General features: G+C 43.8%; 1 protein-coding gene across 1 annotated transcript in view; it reads right to left on the minus strand.

Annotated features, from left to right (window-relative positions):
• Positions 1–25,956, minus strand: part of LOC124802793 (lipase member H-B) — an 89,421-nt gene that overhangs the window by 29,787 nt on the left and 33,678 nt on the right. Inside the window, exon 4 of the mRNA XM_047263795.1 lies at positions 16,938–17,129. Within this exon, the coding sequence (XP_047119751.1) occupies positions 16,938–17,129 (192 nt within the window). The remainder of the gene's footprint in view (positions 1–16,937; positions 17,130–25,956) is intronic.

Below are 25,956 nucleotides of genomic sequence, written 5' to 3' on the forward strand. Positions count from 1 at the left end.
TGACACCGGTGTGTCAGACCAACCATACTTGCTCCGGACACTGCGAGAGGGCTGTACAAGCAATGATCACACGCACGGCACAGCGGACACACCAGGAACCGCGGTGTTGGCCGTCGAATGGCGCTAGCTGCGCAGCATTTGTGCACCGCCGCCGTCAGTGTCAGCCAGTTTGCCGTGGCATACGGAGCTCCATCGCAGTCTTTAACACTGGTAGCATGCCGCGACAGCGTGGACGTGAACCGTATGTGCAGTTGACGGACTTTGAGCGAGGGCGTATAGTGGGCATGCGGGAGGCCGGGTGGACGTACCGCCGAATTGCTCAACACGTGGGGCGTGAGGTCTCCACAGTACATCGATGTTGTCGCCAGTGGTCGGCGGAAGGTGCACGTGCCCGTCGACCTGGGACCGGACCGCAGCGACGCACGGATGCACGCCAAGACCGTAGGATCCTACGCAGTGCCGTAGGGGACCGCACCGCCACTTCCCAGCAAATTAGGGACACTGTTGCTCCTGGGGTATCGGCGAGGACCATTCGCAACCGTCTCCATGAAGCTGGGCTACGGTCCCGCACACCGTTAGGCCGTCTTCCGCTCACGCCCCAACATCGTGCAGCCCGCTTCCAGTGGTGTCGCGACAGGCGTGAATGGAGGGACGAATGGAGACGTGTCGTCTTCAGCGATGAGTGTCGCTTCTGCCTTGGTGCCAATGATGGTCGTATGCGTGTTTGGCGCCGTGCAGGTGAGCGCCACAATCAGGACTGCATACGACCGAGGCACACAGGGCCAACACCCGGCATCATGGTGTTGGGAGCGATCTCCTACACTGGCCGTACACCACTGGTGATCGTCGAGGGGACACTGAATAGTGCACGGTACATCCAAACCGTCATCGAACCCATCGTTCTACCATTCCTAGACCGGCAAGGGAACTTGCTATTCCAACAGGACAATGCACGTCCGCATGTATCCCGTGCCACCCAACGTGCTCTAGAAGGTGTACGTCAACTACCCTTGCCAGCAAGATCTCCGGATCTGTCCCCCATTGAGCATGTTTGGGACTGGATGAAGCATCGTCTCACGCGGTCTGCACGTCCAGCACGAACGCTGGTCCAACTGAGGCGCCAGGTGGAAATGGCATGGCAAGCCGTTCCACAGGACTACATCCAGCATCTCTACGATCGTCTCCATGGGAGAATAGCAGCCTGCATTGCTGCGAAAGGTGGATATACACTGTACTAGTGCCGACATTGTGCATGCTCTGTTGCCTGTGTCTATGTGCCTGTGGTTCTGTCAGTGTGATCATGTGATGTATCTGACCCCAGGAATGTGTCAATAAAGTTTCCCCTTCCTGGGACAATGAATTCACGGTGTTCTTATTTCAATTTCCAGGAGTGTATAATAAATGTATCAGAGTTATTGTGAAACCCATTTGTAATTTTACATTTAATATAACGCACTCGTATATCCTAACTTGATACGAAACGTTCGTGTAGTAATGTTCTATGGGAATGAGTTAACAGATGAAAAAATAAAATAAAATGAAAACAATAATCGGGTTTCGAACACGGGACGCAAAAGTGAAACGCCGCGATGTCATCAGTTCCGTTGAGCTCAGTACATGCTAAAAGACATCCAAAGTACGTCAAAAACTTTGGTGGTCGTTTTCTCAGGAATGGTCGAATGTCTACGGATAAGCTAGGTCAGGTGTTCGCTTATTTTGGTTCCGCTTCCACTCAGCAAAATTTCTGGGAAATAGGGTTTTGGCACTTGCTGTGTCCTCCCCTTTAGCTCCAGACCCAAGCGTCCAACATCACTGTGTTCTGGTTTCGACCCTTGTCCTCCACAGACGTTCAGACCCCTGATTGAAAGCGTCCACAGGAAGGTTCAAGCCGTCACAAGGGCTAGGGTGGACACACCCACATCAGTGTCCACTAATAGGTGTCGGAATACCTTTGATCAGACAGTGTACAGGGTCCCTTTAATTCCAAAGCGACGCCAAGTGGCGGCTTCCGGCACCAAGCTGTGAGGGGCGCTAAAGGCACTCATGTGCTAAGTTTCTTTTCTTTTTTTCTTTTTTTTCAGGGAGTATCGTGATTTGTAACGAAAGCTGACACGGGTGACAATCTACAACAATACTACACTGAAGAGTCGAAGAAAGTGGTACACCTGCCTAATATCGTGCAGGTTCCTCGCGAGCACGCACAAGTGCCCCAACAAACCGTGGCATGGACTCGACTAATGTCTGAAGTAGTGCTGGAGGGAACTGACACCATGAATCCTGCAGGACTGTCGATAAATCAGTAGGAGTGTGAGGGAGTGGAGATCTCTTCTGAACAGCACGTTGCAAGGCGTCACAGATATGCTCAATAATGTTCATGTCTGGGGAGTTTGGTGGCCAGCGGAAGTATTTAAACTCAGAAGAGTGTTCCTGGAACCTCTCTGTGGCAGTTCTGGACGTTTTGGGGTGGCGCACTGTCCTGCTGGAATTGCCCAAGTCCGTCGGAATGTACAATGGGCATGAATGGATGCAGGTGATCACACAGGATTCTTATGTACGTGTCACCTGCCAGAGTCGTATCTAGACGTATCAGGGATCCAAACCACTCCAGCTGCACACGCCCCACATCATTACTCTGCCTCCACCAGCTTGAAGGGTCCCTAGTTCTAAAAAGCTTTACACATAATTTCACATCTGTATAAAACTTCTTCTCACCGACATCCCTCAGAAAACGATAAAAGGAAAATGATTATCGCTCAGTACATTTTCGATGATCATGTAGAAAAACTTCAGCATCAGGGGTAACATTTTATTACTTCTTTACAACTAACTCTATTCGCAACTCGTTTTGCGAGCAGTCTGCATGTATCACTGAATGTACATGCAAAATAGCATCATTCTACGACATGTGGTTGAGAAGATATGACGTTTCCAGAATAAAATTTTCACTCTGCAGCGAAGTGTGCGGTTGTTTCGAAACTTCCTGGCAGATTAAAAGTGTGTGCCGGACCGAGACTCGAACTCGGTCCCGAGTTCGAGTCTCGGTCCGGCACACAATTTTAATCAACCAGGAAGTTTCAAAGTATGACGTCATAAACATCGAGAAGCGACAAAAACTATCTTTTGCTTGTAATGATGTGCAATTCATCTGGACTATAGTCATCCATTGTTTCATAATGGGGACACACAGTGACTTCCAACAAAGCTTATACATAATTAGTTAAGAGCCAAAGCTTGCACAACCCTCAGGGGAACTGCACAGCCACTGAAAGCCTCCATCACGATTTGGCAGCAGAACGTGGTTCAGAGCTGCGTGGTGTGGTACTAGTGGTAGTACAGTGGTTCGAAAAATATTTGGAAACGCCGCGAAAAACGCATGCTTTTACATGATAGCGGATGCTTAAGGACAAATATGTAACACATTAACTTACTTGTAAAGTAACCAGACGTTTGAAGCTGTATTATACGTGGGCGTTTGATTCTTTAAATAATGGGAGGTTTACTGCTTGATGTACACTTGGTTACTATGTCACTGTAGATTGTTTGTGTTGTCCATATTTTCTATCCATGTTTGCTTAAGATGCTGTTCGTAGTGGGGTGTCCTTGTGCTACTTTGTTGAGTGGTGTGTTGTTGCAGGTCATGTTGAGTGCGCATTTCTTAAGTTAATTTCAATGGGACAAAGTATTTCTACTGGATGATATATGTATATTAGATTACGATTTTCTGATTGGTGTCGCCCTGAGGCTTTATTATTACTGTTGGGCGAGAGCTTATTTTCTATTTTTCTGAATTTTATGTTATTGTGTGTGTGAGGTGTTAAATCATTTAGAAAACAGAACGTGAACACGTGGTATGCTTTGTCTTATGCATGTGCATTTGCTATTGTATAGTCCATACTGGTAATAAAATTACAGTTGGTTCAGAGCCCACGCTTGCATGATGCCCAGCGAAAATACACAAAATACACAACCACTCAAAACCTGTACCACGGTTTGGCAGCATGACGTGTTTGAGAGTCGTATTGGTGTGGTACTAATGGTTGTGCAGGGGTTGTACGAAAATGTGCTAACACCACGGGAAATGCATGCTTTTACATGGCTACAGATGTTGGTCGCGCCTCGCCTGCAGGTTGCACTCTTGTGTCTGACCACGAACGACACCTGTGCCATGTCCTCAACATGTTGCGAGAGTCACTCGTGGTCAGGACAGTGATCTGTGTAGCTGTGAGTGCGTTATGTAGCAGCTGAGTGAACCGAACGTGTGCAAATTGTTGGTGGTCGTATGGTGGGTGCTTCCATAACCAAGGGAGCCGAAGCGTTTTGCGTTTCAGGAGGCACCGAATCGAAGACCTATAAAGCAACAAGGGAAACAACATCCGCTAAATCACAATGCGGATGAAGATGTGTGTTAATGATCACGATGGACGGTCAACGAAGAGGACGGCAGCTGTAAACGTCACTGCAGAACGCAATCTCGCACTCGCGAACCTTGTCAGTGCCAAAACAACACAAAGAGAACTCCACAAGTAGAGAATTGTAGCATTCCATAGCCACTTATCAGTGATGCAAATGCCTGTAACAGGAGAACGTGTCCAAAACGCGAACTATGAAGCAATGGAAGAAAGTCATTCGGTCGGATGAGTCTTGTTGCACACTGTTTCCAGCCTCTGGCCGAGTTTACATCCCAGAAGTGGAACATAGTGGGGGTTCAGTGAAGATTTGGGCATCCGTATCGTGGCATGGAGACTCTGCGAGATCGCATTACCGTCGAGGATCATGTAACCACTTTGCCTGCTCAGATCCATCCCATAGTACAATGCTTGTTCCCCAATATTGATTCTGTGTTAAAAGGCGACAGGGCCCCTGTTCACACAGCTCGCATTGTCCTCAGTATCCTTTGAACGTCAACAGTTTTCCTGTACCGTATTACGAACAGTAACGTGTGTAATATTGTGTCCTGCCCGCGACGTAATATGTACTGTTTTCCTTTCCTATAGAAATATCAAAAGTTAAAGATATAATTTAATCTTTGTGCCAATTACCTGCGCTGCAAGTCAGCGAATATGTACGCCCAGGATAATGAGAACGGCGTAGCATTATCATCTGTATTTTGTCCTATATAGGAATGCGCGCTCGTCTTTTCTTGCTCTCTCTTTAGTCGCGCGCCTTTCCGACAGCATCTTACGCTATCAGACTCCTATATTCTTCCATTTTGTTTCAAACGAACTGAAATTGTGTTCCTCTTAGGAATTCGTTTAGTTGTGCCATTATTATCGGCAATTGCGATTACCGAAATGACTTTACTATGAATATTTTTCTTTCGCTCCATAATCCACCTGAGATTACTGTAATTTCTACGTGTTTCGCCGAAATACGGCACATTTCTTTATTTTGTTCAAAACTTTGAGATTAGTGTTCGAGATGTCAGATATATGTATAAAAAACTTACTTTGTGAAATAATAATTGCTTAATTTGGCATTTCCGCTTTCATTTCATAGTAACGGTTATCAGTCCCCAATTTATAAAATGTTATATATTTTGCTTTACTACATTTATTCTTACGCTGTCAACGCAATACCCACGAAATTAATTTAGAGCTGATCTGAACTTTCTCGCGAGGCGAGAAGACAATTTTCCATTCCCCTGAGATTTTAAGATCGCAAACTAAACGTTTTTCCAGCACGTTAAGAGTCTACCGATCTTCACTTCAAACAATAAAAAAAGGTAAAAAAGATTAAGAAAGTGATTTGTGTATGTGAATGAGATATTTAAATGCATTTTACTTTTCATTTATTACCGTTCCTCCTGACTAATCAATTATTGATTACACATTCCAAAAACAAAAATAGCTAATTCATTAGTTATATATTATTATTATTTATTATTATTATTATACGTGCTGTGTTTTTTTGTTTGAGGTTTCTGTCTACCCATTCTATTAGGGTAGTGTTATTGTAGTTCATTGTACTTGCGCTCTTGTTTCTGAAAGGCAAAGGTCCCAGATTCGGTTCCTGATCTGATACATAGTTTTAATCTGCCCGGAATTTTCAAATGTCTACTCTTTGCTGCAGAATGAAAATCCATTCTGAGAACAATCGCCTAGGCTGTAGCTAAGCCATGTCCCCTCAGTATCCGTTCTTCCAGAAGTGCCAGTCCCGCAAGGCATAGAGGAGAGCTTCTGTGAAGTCTGGGAGATAGGAGGCGACGTACTGTCGGAAGTAAAGTACTATGGGCTGGACGTGAATCGTGCTTGGGTAGCTCAGTCAGTGTAGTACTTACCCGTTACAGGCGAAGATCCCAGGTTCGAATCCCGGTCCGGAACACAGTTGTAATCTGGTAGAACGTTTAAAAGCGGCGGACACTCCGATGCAGAGTGAAACCGCATTGTGGAATACTATATCACGTGGGAATGAGATAGTGGTCCCACTGTCTCCAGATATTCAAATCCCAAAATTAGTACACAAATTAGCAGTCTGAATAGTCTTGTTATTTGCTCTAACCAAGTCGTCTAAGGTGCACGGTTCACCCAACTTTCGGCATATTAGCAAGTGGGATGGACCTTGTAGTTCGTCGTATTCACAGTGTTCATCAGTGGTGATGTGGCACCACTGTTTCAAGCAACGGGATGCGACAGTCCTTAGGCGACTGAGGGCAGACACGCGAAATTCGGAAAAGTTTCCAATGAAAAGTAGAGCTCGCTACGATTTTGCGTTTGGTGCATGTTGCTTAATATGTTGTTGCGTATGAAATTTAGCTAACATATTGAATATTTCTTTAAACTGTCACCAACATAAAGAAAACTGATCTGATGTAGCGCACTCATTTGCAATGGCACCGCGCCAGCGATAAAGCCAGAGTGAAATATCCACAATACTCGTCATATTTCATAAACGGTTTCTGATATCCAAATGAGATTTTGGCAAATGATAGCAAAGAGGAGAGTGTTTTACCATATCGTTAATATCTAAAACTTCATTATCTACCGTGTTATTCCAATAACTACAGGCTTTTTTGGTGAAAGAATGTAATTTTTAAGGGCCATCGATAGCTGGTGAAACGAGAAATCCTATGGACTTTGGACCACGATATGTGAAGACCTTACTTTTTTTTGTACTGAGGATATGCTTTTTCATGAGCTACTGACTTTACTTTTCCTCAGTTCTTCATTTAATAAACTACTGTTTCAGAATTCTGTCGCAATTGTGTCTTCACAACATGCTAGTGAGGTGAGACTGTCTAAACTCCACTCTGTTTCGGCAAAAGTAGCAAATTTTGACGTGAAAACCAGAAAAATTCTAGGTTTTGCCCAAAATTCGCCACTCATGACGGTTCTCTGGAAGTTACAAATGGTCAGGCGAAAATAAATCGCTGCATTTTCGGCGGAATTCTTTTTAGACACTAGAGGTGACAGCAGACCTTTCTGAGTGGTCACCGTGCAAGTATGGGCGCGGAGGGGCCTCACTCAATATCTACAGTAAATGGGAGCGTAGGCTTCAGTTTAGAATGGCACTTCCCCTACAGCGCTCTGAGCGACCACCCACCGCGGCATTTTGCGCGCACTGTTAACACTATAATAGGCCGTCCGGCGACACCGCTGTAGCGTCTTCTGCAGAGTATCGCTCACTGGCCGGCGACAGCACGTTAGATTAGATTAGATTAGATTTACTTTCATTCCAATTGATCCGTAGTGAGGAGGTCCTCCAGGATGTGGAACATGTCAGAAAAACAACAATACATGACAAATATTTAAACTAAAACAAATAAGCTAATGTACCATTCCACAGGTCCCAAGTGGAATGATCGTCATTTTTTAATGAACACTAAGAGTCATTTTACAAATACTATTGCACTGAATTTAAAATAAAAAAGTTTTATATTTATTTATAAGGTAAGAAACATGTAATACAACTACTGTAATACTTATTTACAATGAACACATTACTGCACTGAAATGGTGCAGAAGTTAGATTATACTTACACACACACACACACACACACACACACACACACACACACACAAATTTTCAGTGAACACATTACTGCACTGAAATTGTGCAGAAGTTATGTTGTACTTATATACAAATCAGTTGGTTCTCCTCAGAAATTCATCAATGGAGTAGAAGGAGTTGGCCACCAATAAATCCTTTAGGCTTCTCTTAAACTGAATTTCATTGGTTGTTAAGCTTTTTATGGCTGCTGGCAAGTTATTGAAAATGTGTGTTCCTGAATAATGCACACCTTTTTGTACAAGACTAAGTGACTTTAAATTCTTGTGAAGATTATTCTTATTTCTAGTATTGATTCCATGAATTGAGCTGTTGGTTTGAAAAAGTGATATATTTTTAATGACAAATTTCATTAAGGAATAAATATATTGGGAAGCTGTAGTTAGTATCCCTAGTTCCTTAAACAGGCTTCTGCAGGATGTTCTTGAGTTCACACCACATATAATTCTTACTGCACGTTTTTGTGCCCGGAAAACTTTAGCTTGGCTTGATGAATTACCCCAGAAAATAATCCCATATGACATTATGGAATGAAAGTAAGCATAGTATGCCAGCTTTTTCATTTTTATATCCCCTATGTCTGACAAAATTCGCATTGCAAACAGAGATTTGTTAAGACGCTTCAGCAGTTCTGTGGTGTGCTCCTCCCAGTTGAATTTATTATCAAGCTGTAATCCCAAGAATTTAACACCGTCCACTTCTTCTATCTTCTTGTCATCATATGTTAGACATATACCCTTGGGACACCCCTTACAAGGTCTGAACTGCATGTAGTGTGTTTTTTCAAAGTTTAGTGACAAAGAATTGGCTAGGAACCAGTGATTAATGTCTACAAATATTTTATTGGCTGATCTTTCTAAGACTACACTTGATTTGCTATTTATTGCAATGTTTGTATCATCAGCAAACAAAACAAACTTGGCATCTGGTAATGTTACTGATGAAAGGTCATTGATATACACAAGAAAAAGTAAGGGCCCCAAAATGGAACCTTGTGGGACCCCACATGTAATTAGTTCCCAGTTGGATGATGCCTGATAGCTTGATACATGTCTCTTTCCTAATAACACCCTTTGTTTCCTGCCAGAGATATAAGATTTGAACCATTTTGCAGCATTTCCTGTTACACTATAATATTCTAGTTTACTTAAAAGGATATTGTGATTTACACAGTCAAATGCCTTTGACAGATCACAAAATATACCAGTTGCCTGCAATTTTTTGTCTAATGAATTAAGTACATTTTCACTGTAAGTGTAGATAGCCTTCTCAATATCAGAACCTTTTAGAAATCCAAACTGTGACTTTGACAGTATGTTATTTGAGATAAGATGGTTATAAAGACGACTGTACATTACTTTTTCGAAAATTTTTGAGAATGCTGGCAACAGTGAAATTGGACGGAAATTTGATGCTATTTCTTTATCTCCCTTCTTAAACAGTGGCTTAACTTCAGCATATTTCAGCCATTCGGGAAATATTCCACTGATAAACGACTGGTTACACAGATAGCTTAATATGTTACTTAGCTCAGAATCACATTCTTTAATTAACTTTGTTGATATTTCATCATACCCACTAGATGTTTTTGATTTTAAAGATTTTATGATGGACATTATTTCTGTTGGGGTAGTGAGGGTCAAATTCATATTATGGAAGTTACTTGAAATGTCTGGTCTAAGGTAATCCATAGCAGCATCTACTGAACCTGACAACCCCATCTTTTCAGTAACAGTTATAAAATGTTTGTTAAAAAGTTCTGCAACACTATACACATCTGTCACCAATGCATCATTTACTCTTAATGCTATTTGTTCCTCTTCATGTCTGGTTGTACCGGTCTCCTCCTTCACTATATCCCATATTGTCTTTATTTTGTTATCTGATATGACTATCTTTTCCTTGTAATATATTTGCTTTGACATCCGTATTACAGTCTTTAATATTTTGCAGTATTTCTTATAATGTGCTATAGCATCAACATTGGAAATGTTTCGGATTGACAGATACAGTTTTCTTTTTGTTTTACAAGATACCCCTATTCCTCGAGTAATCCATGGCTTCTTTGTAGACTTTGCTCTAACCTTGGTAAGTTTTGGGGGAAAGCAGTGTTCAAATAAGGTAAGCACTTTATTAGCAAAAATGTTATATTTTTCATTCATGCCATGAGCACTGTAAACATCAGTCCAGTGAATGTCTCTGAGGAGTATCCTAAAATAATCAATTTTTGGCTTACTGATTACCCTCTTGAGCTCAGATTTAACAGATTTTATATCCTGTTCAGTATTAACATTTAACAGAAGGAACTGCATGTCATGGTCTGAGAGGCCATTGACTATTGGTTTTGTAATATAATTTTGTTCATTTGACTTTTCTATAAAGATATTATCAATGGCTGTTTGTGAGCAAGTGGTTATCCTAGTGGGGAACTTTACTGTGGGAATGAAGTTGAATGATAGTGTTACTAACTCAAATAGGTTCTTATTGGGAGAGTCTTTAAGGAAATCTACATTGAAATCACCAGCAACCACTATTTCTTTGTTTTTGGTTGTTAAATGGGCCAGTACAGCTTCAAGGTGGTTTACAAACAGATTAAAGTTACCTGCAGGTGCTCGATATACACTTAATATTATGAAAGATTTTTTGTGAAAATCTAATTCTGTTGCACATGCTTCCATATGCTGTTCTAGGCAAAATTTATGAATGTCTATGTTCTTAAATTTATGACAGTTCCTGATGAATGTGGCAACTCCTCCTTTCTCCATTTCTGATCTACAATAGTGAGATGCTAACCTAAACCCTGTAACACTTAAAAGTTCTATACCAGTGGTCACATGATGTTCAGAGAGGCAGATTATGTCAGCTGGGTTTGAAGACTCTAATTCATCTATGCAGATAGTTAATTCATTAATTTTATTTCTCAGTCCTCGAATATTTTGATGCAATAAAGATAGCTGACATTTCACATTGACTGACTTAAAATTGGATGGAGTTAAAATATCTGCTGACAGTTGAAAATTCTTAACCAATGGCTGTTTATGTTGATGTAATAAGCTGGAATTATGTTTTTTGATTTCTTTCTCAAACTGAAGGTTTGTCTCAGTTCTAACCTCTCTTAAAATTTGTTTTCTTTCTGTCCTCCCTACCCTAAAAAAGGGTCTTTTCTGAATCCTATAACCACTGGTATTTTACCACTCATGACAGTGCCTCCCCCCTTTAACTTTCCTGCTATTTCCCCAGCCAATTTACCCTTCCCCTTCCTGTTGAGGTGAAGGCCATGCCTAGTATAATCCCACCTACTGACAGAATCAACATGAACCACACCAATGTGTGACCCCGCACCCGACATGAGCAGCCGTTCCAGCTCCAAATTAACTCTCTTGACAGAAGAGTTCAAATGAGGTCGGTCATGGCGCCCAAGAACAGATACAAACTCAACACTGGTATGCCTCGATGCTGATGCAATCTTCGCCAGGTCACACTCTATGCTGTACCCAGGATCTCTGTCAATACTGTTACCTGCCCCACCCACTATAACCACGGTGTCTTCCTTAGTGAAATCTTTGCAAAGTGATCCTAAATCCTCTGTCACCTGCTCCAGACCAGCACTAGGTTTAAAAAAATTGGTGACCTGGTATTCTGATCCTAGTTCATCCTGCAAGAGTTGGCCAACACCTCTTCCATGGGAACTACCTAACAACAACACTTTCTTTCTCTTTACTGATTTCCCTACATTCTTACTTTTCAATTTGCTGCTGAAAGTTTGTTGTGCCCTGTCTACACCTGTAACTGCTTGAGGCTCACCAGCTTCTAACTGAAGCAACAGGTCAAATCTATTTTCCACATTCACCATAAAGCTGTCAGACAAAGTTCTAGGCCTGTTCCTCCTGTTGCCTGTTGCCACTTCCCACCTCTCTTTACCCTTCTCCCTCCTTAACCTGTCAAGATCTCCCCTGGCCTTGTCTAACTCAGCCTGAAGGGCAGCAATTTTCCCCTCCTGTTCCAGTATCTTCCTATCTCTACTACAAATCCTACAAAACCACTGATGAGTCTCATTTACTTCCCCTATTCCCACGCCACTACAGTCACCCACATGGAAAAAACTACAGCACCCATCACACCAAAGCCCCGACCTAACAATTCTACGGCAAGTCAAGCACTTTTCACTCATGATAAACGTAATAATTTATTAAGAATAAGTCAGTTAAATTACAGATAAACACGAAAATATGGTTACACAAATTTGGCCTATACGCAACTGTGTGTAAACAAAAACAAAAGTGCAAAGTTTCTGAAACAACAAGTTAAACTTTACGCTACTTTCCGGAAATGCTAGTTAAATAATGAAGAGGTACGCTAAGTTAAATTGCTGGAGAGAGCAAGGAACAACTAAACGAAATTCTATAGATTTGCTGCAGCAGAACGTAAACAGAAAATACGACTGTACGGTCTTTTCGCGTTTTCTGCTATATTACGTAATGAGAAATGAAACCTTTAATGGTACACTTAAACGGCACACTAATACACTTATTTACCACGTAATCAGTACTAATCTATGTGTTTTATAATCTAAAATAACTTATCTTTACGAGAACACCAAACCTCGCGCTAGTCGCTTGGCTGCAGGGCTGCAATGCTAGTTAGTATCTTCTGCATTGTATTGGTGTTTTCTTTAGGTAACAATAAGTTACACGCGTCAACAAGTGCTTTGTTTTTATAAGTACTTGTGCCCTTTCATAATGGCGGACGAAACAGACAATAGGATTATTTATGATGAATGCACGGACGTCTTGTGTGGCGTTCCGGACGACTTGGCCGATTGGGAAGAAGACAATGGATATGAAAAAAATGAAAGTGAAGCAGAATCGTAGGAAGAATTCGGCGAACGCTACGATTGCCAACTGATTCGGCTGAATCAGAAGAAGAAGACAGTGCACATGGTCAGACTTTGATATACAGAGGACCAATAATAAATTTGAAGGATCCCCAGGTTCCAAACATACGTCCCAAATATACACAGAGCGTCGTGCATATCGTACAATTATACACTCCTGGAAATGGAAAAAAGAACACATTGACAACGGTGTGTCAGACCCACCATACTTGCTCCGGACACTGCGAGAGGGCTGTACAAGCAATGATCACACGCACGGCACAGCGGACACACCAGGAACCGCGGTGTTGGCCGTCGAATGGCGCTAGCTGCGCAGCATTTGTGCACCGCCGCCGTCAGCGTCAGCCAGTTTGCCGTGGCATACGGAGCTCCATCGCAGTCTTTAACACTGGTAGCATGCCGCGACAGCGTGGACGTGAACCGTATGTGCAGTTGACGGGCTTTGAGCGAGGGCGTATAGTGGGCATGCGGGAGGCCGGGTGGACGTACCGCCGAATTGCTCAACACGTGGGGCGTGAGGTCTCCACAGTACATCGATGTTGTCGCCAGTGGTCGGCGGAAGGTGCACGTGCCCGTCGACCTGGGACCGGACCGCAGCGACGCACGGATGCACGCCAAGACCGTAGGATCCTACGCAGTGCCGTAGGGGACCGCACCGCCACTTCCCAGCAAATTAGGGACACTGTTGCTCCTGGGGTATCGGCGAGGACCATTCGCAACCGTCTCCATGAAGCTGGGCTACGGTCCCGCACACCGTTAGGCCGTCTTCCGCTCACGCCCCAACATCGTGCAGCCCGCCTCCAGTGGTGTCGCGACAGGCGTGAATGGAGGGACGAATGGAGACGTGTCGTCTTCAGCGATGAGAGTCGCTTCTGCCTTGGTGCCAATCATGGTCGTATGCGTGTTTGGCGCCGTGCAGGTGAGCGCCACAATCAGGACTGCATACGACCGAGGCACACAAGGCCAACACCCGGCATCATGTTGTGGGGAGCGATCTCCTACACTGGCCGTACACCACTGGTGATCGTCGAGGGGACACTGAATAGTGCACGGTACATCCAAACCGTCATCGAACCCATCGTTCTACCATTCCTAGACCGGCAAGGGAATTTGCTGTTCCAACAGGACAATGCACGTCCGCATGTATCCCGTGCCACCCAACGTGCTCTAGAAGGTGTAAGTCAACTACCCTGGCCAGCAAGATCTCCGGATCTGTCCCCCATTGAGCATGTTTGGGACTGGATGAAGCGTCGTCTCACGCGGTCTGCACGTCCAGCACGAACGCTGGTCCAACTGAGGCGCCAGGTGGAAATGGCATGGCAAGCCGTTCCACAGGACTACATCCAGCATCTCTACGATCGTCTCCATGGGAGAATAGCAGCCTGCATTGCTGCGAAAGGTGGATATACACTGTACTAGTGCCGACATTGTGCATGCTCTGTTGCCTGTGTCTATGTGCCTGTGGTTCTGTCAGTGTGATCATGTGATGTATCTGACCCCAGGAATGTGTCAATAAAGTTTCCCCTTCCTGGGACAATGAATTCACGGTGTTCTTATTTCAATTTCCAGGAGTGTATATTGGGAACGATCTATTTGAATATATTAGCAACGAAACCAAAAAATACTACAGTCAACATTACAATAGAAAGAAACTGGATTTAAAAAATGCCAAATTTGTCGACGTTACGGGACCCGAACTTAGAAAGTGGTTTGGGCTTGCTATTCTTATGGGAACTGTAAGAAAATTAAGGATCAATGATTACTGCTCAACGAACCCGTTGATAGACACTGCGATATTTCGTAAAACGATGTCCCGCACCCGATGTAGACAAATAATATCATTTTTACATTTTTCCGACAGCAACAATAAACTCGATAATGGCTTCAAATCGCTCTGAGCAGTATGCGACTTCTGAGGCCATCAGTCGCTTAGAACTTAGAACTAAGTAAACCTAACTAACCTAAGGACATCATACACACACCCATGCCCGAGGCAGGATTCGAACCTGTGACCGTAGCGGTCGCTCGGCTCTAGACTGTAGCGCCTAGAACCGCATTTTTCCAAATCGTTTAAAGAAACGTTTAATGCAAGTCAAAACATCTCAATTGATGAAGGAATGATACCGTGGCGTGGACGGTTAAATTTTAAAGTTCACAATCCGTCGAAAATTGCGAAATACGGCATACTCATTCGGATGCTGTGTGATTGGAGTACGGGATACATTTCCTCATTCAAGATATATTCCGGCGCTGGACAGCTTTTAGCAGAAGCAGTGACGGAACTATTGACACCTTCTGATGGAAAGTGGCATGACCTTTGCATGGATAACTATTATAGCAGTGTACGAGGGGGGACCGAAAGGAAAACGGATTCAGAGGGCGCTGTCACTCGTAGACGTAGTGCAGGGTTCTGACGCTAGATGGTGTAAGTAGAGACATTCATGAAACAGCTGTGCAGACGGCGTCAGTGTAGAGCTGAACGTGCAACTGTGGTGTTGTGTTTCTCTGATTGTTGGCGGGTTACCTCTGCGAAGTCGTTATGACAACTTTAGAAGAACAAAGAGCGTGTGTGAAATTTTGTTTCCCGCGTAAAAACCTGCAACGGAGACACACCAAATGCTTCAGGAAGCTTTCCAGGAGGACGCTATGAGCCGCACACAGGTTTTGGAGTGGTTTGGGCGTTTTAAACGTGGTGAGATGTGTGTTGAAGACCAAGCTCGTTCTGGACGCCCTTCAACACCACGAAATGAGGCGGACATTGAAAAGATCGGCCAAAAGATCAACGAGGATCGTCGCTAAACGATCGACCAAATTTCAGCAGAGACAGGAATCGGTTGGAGCTCGTGCCAGTGGAATTTTGAGTGAGGATTTGCACATGAGGCGTGTTGCTGCTAAATTTGTTCCGCGCCTTCTCACACAGGAGCAAAAAGCCATCCGCATGAGTGTGTGTCAGGACTTGAAAACAGAGATTGCACGTGATCCAAACACCTTGAACAAAGTCATTACAGGGGATGAGAGGTGGTGTTACGGGTATGGCCCAGAAAGCAAGCAAGCGTCAAGCCAGTGGAGGACTCCCAGACCAAAAAAGCAAGTGAGGTCAAATGTGAAGACGATGATCATTGTCTTTTTTTATGTTCGTGGAATTGTGCATCGGAAATTCGTACCCCCTGGCCGGACTGTTAACCAGCACTTTTACTTGGATGTTTTAAGGCGTCTGCGAGAGGATGTGAGGAGGACACGCCGGGAACTTTGGCGATCGGGTGACTGGTTTCTGCACCCCGACAACGCCCCAGCACACACGGCCTTACGAGTGACCCATTATTTGGTATCTCAGAGGTGGTCTGTCGTTCCCCACGCTCCGTATTCGCCGGACCTAGCCCCGTGCGACTTTTTCCTATTTCCACGAATGAAAAAAACGCTAAAAGGGGAGCGTTGTGACGATGTGGAGGCGGTAAAAAAAGCTTCGCAAAGGGCACTGGACAATATCAAACTTGAAGAGTTCCAAACATGCTTCCAACAGTGGGAAAAGAGACTTGACAAGTGCATCGTATGTAATAGAGAGTATTTTGAAGGTGACTGAAGTAATTTTGTAAAAAGGTTCATCAATAAATTTTTTATGACAACAATCCGGTTCCTTTGGGTCCCCCCTCGTACAACTTGCAGAGAAGTTACTCGAAAAGAAAATTCGAGTTTGTGGAACGATATGGCAAAATAGAGGATTTCCGGAAAATTAAAGTGCGCAAAAGTCAATGTGTTTGAAGCTTGTCATCAATGGAAAGGTGACAAGCGGCTGGCGACAAGCCAAGTAATCCGACTTAGCACTGCCGGCGCCAAGCGAATAAATTTGTACGAGACGTGCGGACGGCAAAAAGTGTTCATCTGACTCGATGTTGTAATAAGTCAAATAACGTCAGATACCCTCTCTACCTGTGAATTTCCATTTCGTTTCGTCCTCCTTTCCTGGGTGCTTCACGTTGTTTTTCCTGTATGTGTATATTGGGGCGGGAGCACTTCCTCGGACGCAGGGCTGCGTACTCACGGAGGCGGTGCCCCTTGCAGCCGGGCTGCTCGGCGCCGCCGTTGACGCAGAAGTCGAGGTGCCCCGTCTGCGCCGCCTCGCCCAGCGCCCCCGCGTTCGTGTGGACCACCTGCACGACGCGGGCGTCGTCCCTCGTCAGCCGGAACGCCGCGTCCCCGAACCGGTCCAGCAGCGGCCGCGCCGGGTCCAGCCCTGCGCACACGCCGGCCGCACCCCGCTCTCACACAGAGGCACAACAGCACGCGCAAACACTACGAGGACTGACTTCAGTACTAAACTAGGCTACAATGTCTCGACTCGTCTCCCATTCCGTAGCGTGTGTACCCTGTCGGAAAAAGGTGCAACAGCCTCAAGTACTGTGTTCAGTGGCACCAGAGTACGTACCTATTGAGGGGTTGTAGTAGTAGTGATTCAGCTGCCACGCTCATCGACGACAAAATAGCAGTCCGGGGACCGGTCTGTGCGCAGTGAGTTTAGATGTGATCATATTCTGGTGTTCAATGAAAGCCTTCACGACCGGATGTTTCAGCTGCCGAGAATTCTTCCGCGTATGACCGTGGTCCATGGAACTCTTCTATCCCTGACGTTTCGTCCAAGGCTATGTTGGACTTCTTCGGAGGTGCTCCTGGTTGTGCTGAGTATTTTCGAAGAACGGCCTAAATACCGTGGAAAGTGGGCGTGGTCAGGATTTCAGGTGATAGCAGAGATAAACCCTGTCAAGGATAAAATATAACTCTCTGTCATACTACGTCAAAGATAAAAACTTCTCATCGATTCTGTAGCGCCACTGTCCATATATCGCTGACTTTCATAGCTTCTTCTTTTCTGTTAAAATTATCCCCATGTTTCTATATTTCGATGGCTTCTCTATATAGCCGTGAATAATAGTTCGTCACAGTACATAAAACTTCAGTTTCCGAAAATTTCACTAAGTGATCACCCGACTGAACAGCATGTTCTGCCATGGCTGACTTGCCTGTTTTCCCTAGTCGGCAAAGAATTTTATGTTCCTCCAACCGTGTATTCACACTTCTCTTTGTAGTTCCAGTGTAGACCCTACCACATGTACACGGAATCTTGTATACACCACTTGCAGACAGAGGGGGACCTTTATCCTTAACAGAACGAAGTGCTTGGCCTATTTTATTAGTTGCTCTGAAAGTCCGTCGAACGTTGTATTTCCTTGAAATCTTGCCGATTTGATCCGTTGATGAACGGCAGAGAAACCATGTTCTTCCATCGCTGTTTCCTATCGTTGTCCTTGGGCCTCCTGTTATTCGGTCGCAAAACTCAATTTATTTCCTTACTAGAGTACCCATTCTTCTCAAAAGCCTCCTTTAGATGTTTTAACTCGGCGTTCCAGGTCTTCCGGCGCACAAATCCTTTTAGCTTCGTCTACTAGGCTTTTAATAACACCTCTTTTCTGTTGTGGATGATGATTGGAATCCTTATGCAAGTATCTGTCGGTGTGTGTAACCTTCCGAAAGACTTTATGTATCAAGTTGCCATCAGTCTGTCTCATAACAAAGACATCCAAGAAAGATATTGCATTTTCTTTCTCCATTTCCATTTTAAACTGGATTTTAGGATTTATACTATTTAAATAACAAAAGAATTTCTCTAAGGCTTTCTTGCAATGTGACCAGAGCACAAATGTACCTTCCATGTATCGATAACATAAAATTCTTTGCCGACTAGGGAAAACAGGCAAGTCAGCCGTGGCGGAACATGCTCTTCAGTCGGGTGATATGTAGTGAAATTTTCGGAAACTGAAGTTTTATGTACTGCGACGAACTATTATTCACGGCTATGTACAGAAGCCATCGAAATATAGAAACATGGGGATAATTTTAACAGAAAAGAAGAAGCTATGAAAGTCAGCGATATATGGACAGTGGCGCTACAGAATCGATGAGAAGTTTTTATCTTTGACGTACTATGATCTACAGTTAAATTTTATCCTTGACAAGCTTCATCTCTGCTATCACCTGAAATCCAGACCACGCCCACTTCCCACGGTATTTAGGCCGTTCTTCGACGTCCGACTCGTCAATTGGCAAAACTCAGCACAACCAGGAGCACCTCCGAAGATGTCCAACGTAGCTTTGGACGAAATGTCAGCGATAGAAGAGTTCCATGGACCACGGCCATACAACCCGGAAGAATTCTCGGCAGTATTCTGGCGTACAACCATGCCTCACCGACGAGTACATACTCCTGTTGAACGACTTCAGCCATTTGAAGGGGGTAGATTTTGACCCTGAGCGATGCCGGATGGATCTACTGGCGGACTGCTGCACATGTTGGGCACAAGGTGTCGGTGGCGTGCCGCAGCTCGCGGTATTGGGCTGTAGAACATTCCCACTTCCGCAGGCCAGACATCCAAGAAGTATACGCACGCGTAAAGATCGATACGAGTAGTGGTGGCTGACCGAATATCATTCAGGGAAAAATAGGAACACACCACTGAGAACCGTCTGCTCGCAGCAGGACTACATTCAAGGACTGGCCAGGCTACCACTGACGCTACTTCGGTACCATGACAGGGTCGACTGGAGGCTGGAACGGCGCCCTGTTATCTCCTGTGACGCTCTAGTAGGTTCTGTCTCTCTGCGAGCGATGGATGTACCCGTGTACGTTCATGGGAGAGGGGGAGGGGAGGCGGGAGTTACGCATCAGTTACAAGTGGCAGTCACATCTGGCGCTTCTGCAGGGCAAAGTAACCAGTGCCCGTTACACTGCACAGGTTGTTATCCCCGTGCTAAAGCCATTTCTTCGACAGAAAGGTGATGTACTTTTTCTGCAGGTCAGTGCACGTCCACATACGGCTGCTGCGACGCAATGAGTTGTTCGTGGTGAACAACAACTGCTCTGGGCAGCACGATCATCATATTTCTCGCTGATTAAAAACGTATAGGACATGGTGGAGCAGGAATTTCCTCGTTCTGCAGTGCCTCCAAGAACCAACCATTGCTCAGCTGCATCAAAAGCTGTACGAGCCTTGCCACAACCTATCGCAGGAGGCCATTCGGCATATTTATGATCGTTTGCGAGCGAGAATACACGCCAGAGGAGAGCGTACTGTGCACTGGTGCGACTGGACACCATTTATCGTGATATGTGAGCTTCATTTGTTATTACATATCCCTAAAATGATGAACTACCCGTTACATCATTGGTCAATAAAATAACATCGTCCTTAAGCTTTCATTTCCTGGCACTGTATAAACGGAAGAATCGCTCTTCATTCATTGTGCATTCCAAATCTAAGAAAACTGCTGATGATTGTAAAGTTCGCAATTGGGTGGATTTAGAGACACTACGCTAAGCATTAAATACTGCTTTTTAAGGCAGCACCCCTTTATGCTGTAGTATATTATTTTCTGGGCTCAAGCCTAAGTCATATATATATCATTTATGATTAGAAGTAAGGTTTACATGACATTTTGTAAGAAAAGAACCAGTGGTACATTCTGAATAAAGATTTGCTCATTACAGTTACTTCACGTTGGGGTAATTTTATACCAACTGGAAGCATCACCGGTACTTCCCTGCAACATTGACGGAAGCATTCCTCACACAAATACAGAATGCTGAAGTGACACTTTATGGGAATATGATAAAAGCTATTCAGCGGCTATTTTAGTGTTGTAAGAACTGTAGTATTATAAAACAAATTGTGAGGAATTCCTGAGAGTCTCTGGAGAGCGCTACAAGTACTTTACATTAATTGCGAAAGAACGTAGGTGTCACCACAGATATTTTGATATCTACATCTACGTGGATACGACGCAAATCACATTTAAGTGCCTGGCAGAGAGTTCATCGAACCATCTTCACAATTCTCTGTTATTCCAATTTCGTATAGCGCGCGGAAAGAATGAACACCTATATCTTTCCGTACGAGCTCTGATTTCCCTTATTTTATCGTGGTGATTGTTCCTCCCTATGTAAGTCGGTGTCAACAACATATTTTCGCATTCGGAGGAGAAAGTTGGTGATTGGAATTTCGTGAGAAGCTTCTGTCGCAACGAAAAACGCCGTTCTTTTAATGACGTACAGCCCAAATCCCGTATAATTTCTGTGACCTCTCTCCCATATTTCGTGATAATACAAAACGTGCTGCCTTTCTTTGAACTTTTTCGATGTACTTCGTCAGTCCTATCAGGTAAGGATCCCACACCGCGCAGCAGTATTCTAAAAGAGGACGGACAAGCGTAGTGTAGGCAATCTCCTTGGCTTAGTAGGTCTGTTACGTTTTCCAATTGTCTCGCCAATAAAACGCAGTCTTTGGTTAGCGTCCCCCACAACATTTTCTATGTGTTCCTTTCAATTTCAGTTGTTTGTAATTGTAATACCTAGGTATTTAGTTGCATTTACGGCTTTTAGATTAGACTGATTTATCGTGTAACCGAAGCTTAACGAGTTCCTTTTAGCTTTTCGCTATTTAGTGACACTTTTCGCACCATTCAGATATCTTTTCTAAATCGTTTTGCAGTTTGTTTTGATCTTCTGATGACTTTATTAGTCGATAAAGGACAGTGTCATCTGAAAACAACCGTACACGGCTGAGCAGATTGTCTCCCAAATCGCTTATATTGATGAGGAACAACAAAGAGCAGACGATATTCCATAAGCACGCAATTTCACTACGAGCCGCTTGTGTGGTACAGAGTCAAAAGGCTTCCGGAAATCCAGAAATACGGAATCGATCTGAAATCCCTTGTCAATAGCACTCAACACTTCATGTGAATAAAGAGCTAGTTGTGTTTCAGAGGAACGATGTTTTCTAAACCCATGTTGACTGTGTGCCAATAGACCCTTTTCTCCGTGGTAATTCATAATGTTCGAACACAAAATACGTTCCAAAGCCCTGCTGCATATCGACGTTAACGATATGGGCCTGTAATTTAGTGGATTACTCCTACTACCTTTCTTGAATACTGGTGTGACCTGTGCAACTTTGCAGTCTTTGGGTACGGATCTTTCGTCTAGCGAACGGTTGTATATGATGTATATGAGTATGAAGCTAATGAATCAGCATAGTCTGAAAGGAACCTAATGGGTACACAGTCTGGACCAGAAGACTTGCTGTTATTAAGTAATTCAAATTGCTTCACTACTCAGAGGATACTTACTTCTACGTTACTCATGTTCGAATTCTGGAATATTTGCTTCGTCTTCTTTTGTGAAGGCATTTTTGAAGGCTGTGTTTAGTAACTCTGCTTTGGCAACACTATCTTCGATAGTATCTCCACTGCTACCGCGCAGAAAAGGCATTGATTGTTTCTAGCCGCTAAGATACTTCGCATACGATCAGAATCTCTTTGGATTTTCTGGCAGGTTTCGAGACAAAGTTTCGTTGTGGAAGCTATTATAGCATCTCGTATTGAAGTCTGCCCTAAATTTCGAACTTCTGTAAAAGATGGCCATTCTTGGGGATTTTGGTCTGTTTAAATTTGGCATGTTTGTTTCGTTGTTTCTGCAACAGTGTTCTAACCCGTTTTGTGTACCAAGGAGGATCAGCTCCGTCGTTCGTTAATTTATTTGGTATAAATCTCTCAATTGCTGCCGATACTATTTCTTTGAATTTAAGCCACATCTGGTCTGTTGTTGTTGTGGTCTTCAGTCCTGAGACTGGTTTGATGCAGCTCTCCATGCTACTCTATCCTGTGCAAGCTTCTTCATCTCCCAGTACCTACTGCAACCTACATCCTTCTGAATCTGCTTAGTGTATTCATCTCTTGGTCTCCCTCTACGATTTTTACCCTCCACGCTGCCCTCCAATGCTAAATTTGTGATCCCTTGATGCCTCAAAACATGTCCTACCAACCGATCCCTTCTTCTAGTCAAGTTGTGCCACAAACTTCTCTTCTCCCCAATCCTATTCAATACCTCCTCATTAGTTACGTGATCTACCCACCTTATCTTCAGCATTCTTCTGTAGCACCACATTTCGAAAGCTTCTATTCTCTTCTTGTCCAAACCGGTTATCGTCCATGTTTCACTTCCATACATGGCTACACTCCATACAAATACTTTCAGAAACGACTTCCTGACACTTAAATCTATACTCGATGTTAACAAATTTCTCTTATTCATAAACGATTTCCTTGCCATTGCCAGTCTACATTTTATATCCTCTCTACTTCGACCATCATCAGTTATTTTACTCCCTAAATAGCAAAACTCCTTTACCACTTGAAGTGTCTCGTTTCCTAATATAATTCCCTCAGCATCACCCGACTTGATTCGACTACATTCCATTATCCTCGTTTTGCTTTTGTTGATGTTCATCTTATATCCTCCTTTCAAGACACTGTCCATTCCGTTCAACTGCTCTTCCAAGTCCTTTGCTGTCTCTGACAGAATTACGATGTCATCGGCGAACCTCAAAGTTTTTACTTCTTCTCCATGAATTTTAATACCTACTCCGAATTTTTCTTTTGTTTCCTTTACTGCTTGCTCAATATACAGATTGAATAACATCGGAGAGAGGCTACAACCCTGTCTCACTCCTTTCCCAACCACTGCTTCCCTTTCATGCCCCTCGACTCTTATAAACGCCATCTGGTTTCTGTACAAATTGTAAATAGCCTTTCGCTCCCTGTATTTTACCCCTGCCACCTTCAGAATGTGAAAGAGAGTATTCCAGTTAACGTTCTCAAAAGCTTTCTCTAAGTCTACAAATGCTACAAACGTAGGTTTGCCTTTTCTTAATCTTTCTTCTAGGATAAGTCGTAAGGTTAGTATTGCCTCACGTGTTTCAACATTTCTACGGAATCCAAACTGATCTTCCCCGAGGACCGCTTCTACCAGTTTTTCCATTCGTCTATAAAGAATTCGCGTTAGTATTTTGCAGCTGTGACTTATTAAACTGATAGTTCGGTAATTTTCATATCTGTCAACACCTGCTTTCTTTGGGATTGGAATTATTATATTCTTCTTCACATCTGGTCTACACTTATATTATTAACTTGGAATGAGTGGAGATTGTCTCTCAGGAAGGCGTCAAGTGAATTTTTAGCTGCTTTTTTGAATAGGTGCATTTTTCGCTTATTTTTAGGGTTTGAGGATTGCAATATTCAATCTCGCTATGACAATCCTGTGTTCACTAATCCCTGAATTATATAAATTCCTCGATGGTCTTCATATTAAAGCGTCAACAGAATAATGAATTCCTTAAGAAAGGCACAGCCAAGCCACAGAAGATAAAGGCCTCACTGTTAGTGAGGTCTCCCAATGACGGTGAGAAATAGTGGCGCGCATTTGATTTGAGAGACAAACAAAAGAACTGGGCCTGCAAACGTAAGAAAGAAACGTGCGTACCGACACATCTAATTCGAAGCGACTAGACATATAAGTTCCTTTCTGGTCTGTTGGTACAGTCTTCCAGAGGTTGGCCAGCGGCAGTGTGATGGGAATTCGTGGACCCTGAAGGTGTAAAACATGTGAGTCATATTGTAACATATCATTTTCCGACTGCGCCCGTTTGCTCCTCCTGTAGTCATTGGCTAGAACCGGGTCAGTTTCTGGGGAAAGAAGGCTTTTTTCAGCCTGGAATTGATGGACCGGTCTATCCTAAACTGGTAGTGGTCTGAGAATATGAATGGTTCAATTGGCTCTGAGCACTATGGAACTTAACATCTGAGGTCATCAGTCCCCTAGAACTTAGAACTACTTAAACCTAACTAACCTAAGGACATCACACACATCCATGCCCGAGGCAGGATTCTAACCTGCGACCGCAGCGGTCGCGTGAGAATAGGAGATATGGAACATATCTACTAAAGAGACTGCCTACACTACGCTTGTCTGTCTTCTTTTGGAGTACTGCTGCGTGATGTGGGATCCTTACCAGAAATGATTAACAAATTACATCGCCAAAGTTCAAAGAAGAGCTGCACGGTTTGTATTATCGCGAAACAGGGAAGAGAGTGTCACTGACATGATACGGGATTCGGGGTGGACGCCATTAAAATAAATGTGTATTTCGTTGCGGCGGAATCTTCTCACGAAATTTCAATCATCAATTTTCTCCTCCGAATGTGAAAATATTTTGCTGACACCGACTTGCATACGGAGAAACGATCTACACAATAAAATAATGGAAATCACAGCTCGCACGGAAAGATATAGGGATTCGTTTTTTCCGCGCGCTGTTCGAGTTTGGAATAATCGAAAATTATTGTGAAGTTGGTTCGATGAACGCTCTGCAGGCACTTAAGTGTGATTTGCAGAATATCTATGCAGATGTAGATGTAGACCATCTGAAGGTCGAGTGACTTCTAACTGATGGCCAGTGTGTTCCACTGCAGACAAACTCCTAAAGCTGCTGGCAGAAAGCAGCACCTTACAGAAGCCCTTTGAGTGGGATTACGAATAGGCCAATGTGAATACCTGCACTCTGCTCCTGATTCTCAATGGCTGAAAGGCCAAATAATTCGTGCGAGTTTAGGAGTTCGAGACATCGTGGAGTCGGCCGACAGCCTTTGTACGCCGTGAAGTCGTGTGCTCTCTAGGGCCGAGGTGGTGTTTTGTAGTGTGTTCCGGAAGACGAAATACGATGATCCTTGGGGATCGACCAGGTTATTTCTCGGAGTGTGGAAAACTGAGTCTTCGGGTTGAACTGTCCGCTGTTCCAGGCAGGTGTTGCCTCTAAATAGGCATGCAGGTGCTCGATAGGCACAGCGCTTACGTCAAATAACGGAGCCAGTAACTACACTACTGGACATTAAAATTGCTACACCAAACAAAAATGCAGATGATAAACGGGTATTCATTTGACAAATATATTATACTAGAACTGAGATGTTTTTACATTTTCAAGCAATTTGGGTGCATAGATCCTGAGAAATCAGTAACCATAACAACCACCTCTGGCCGTAATAACGATCTTGATACGCCTGGCCATTGAGCCAAACAGAGCTTGGATGGCGTGTACAGGTACAGCTGCCCATGCAGCTTCAACACGATACCACAGTTCATCAACAGTAGTGACTGGCGTATTGTGACGAGC

The sequence above is a fragment of the Schistocerca piceifrons genome, chromosome 6 (genome assembly GCF_021461385.2).
Source record: "Schistocerca piceifrons isolate TAMUIC-IGC-003096 chromosome 6, iqSchPice1.1, whole genome shotgun sequence".
NCBI classification, from domain to species: domain Eukaryota; kingdom Metazoa; phylum Arthropoda; class Insecta; order Orthoptera; family Acrididae; genus Schistocerca; species Schistocerca piceifrons.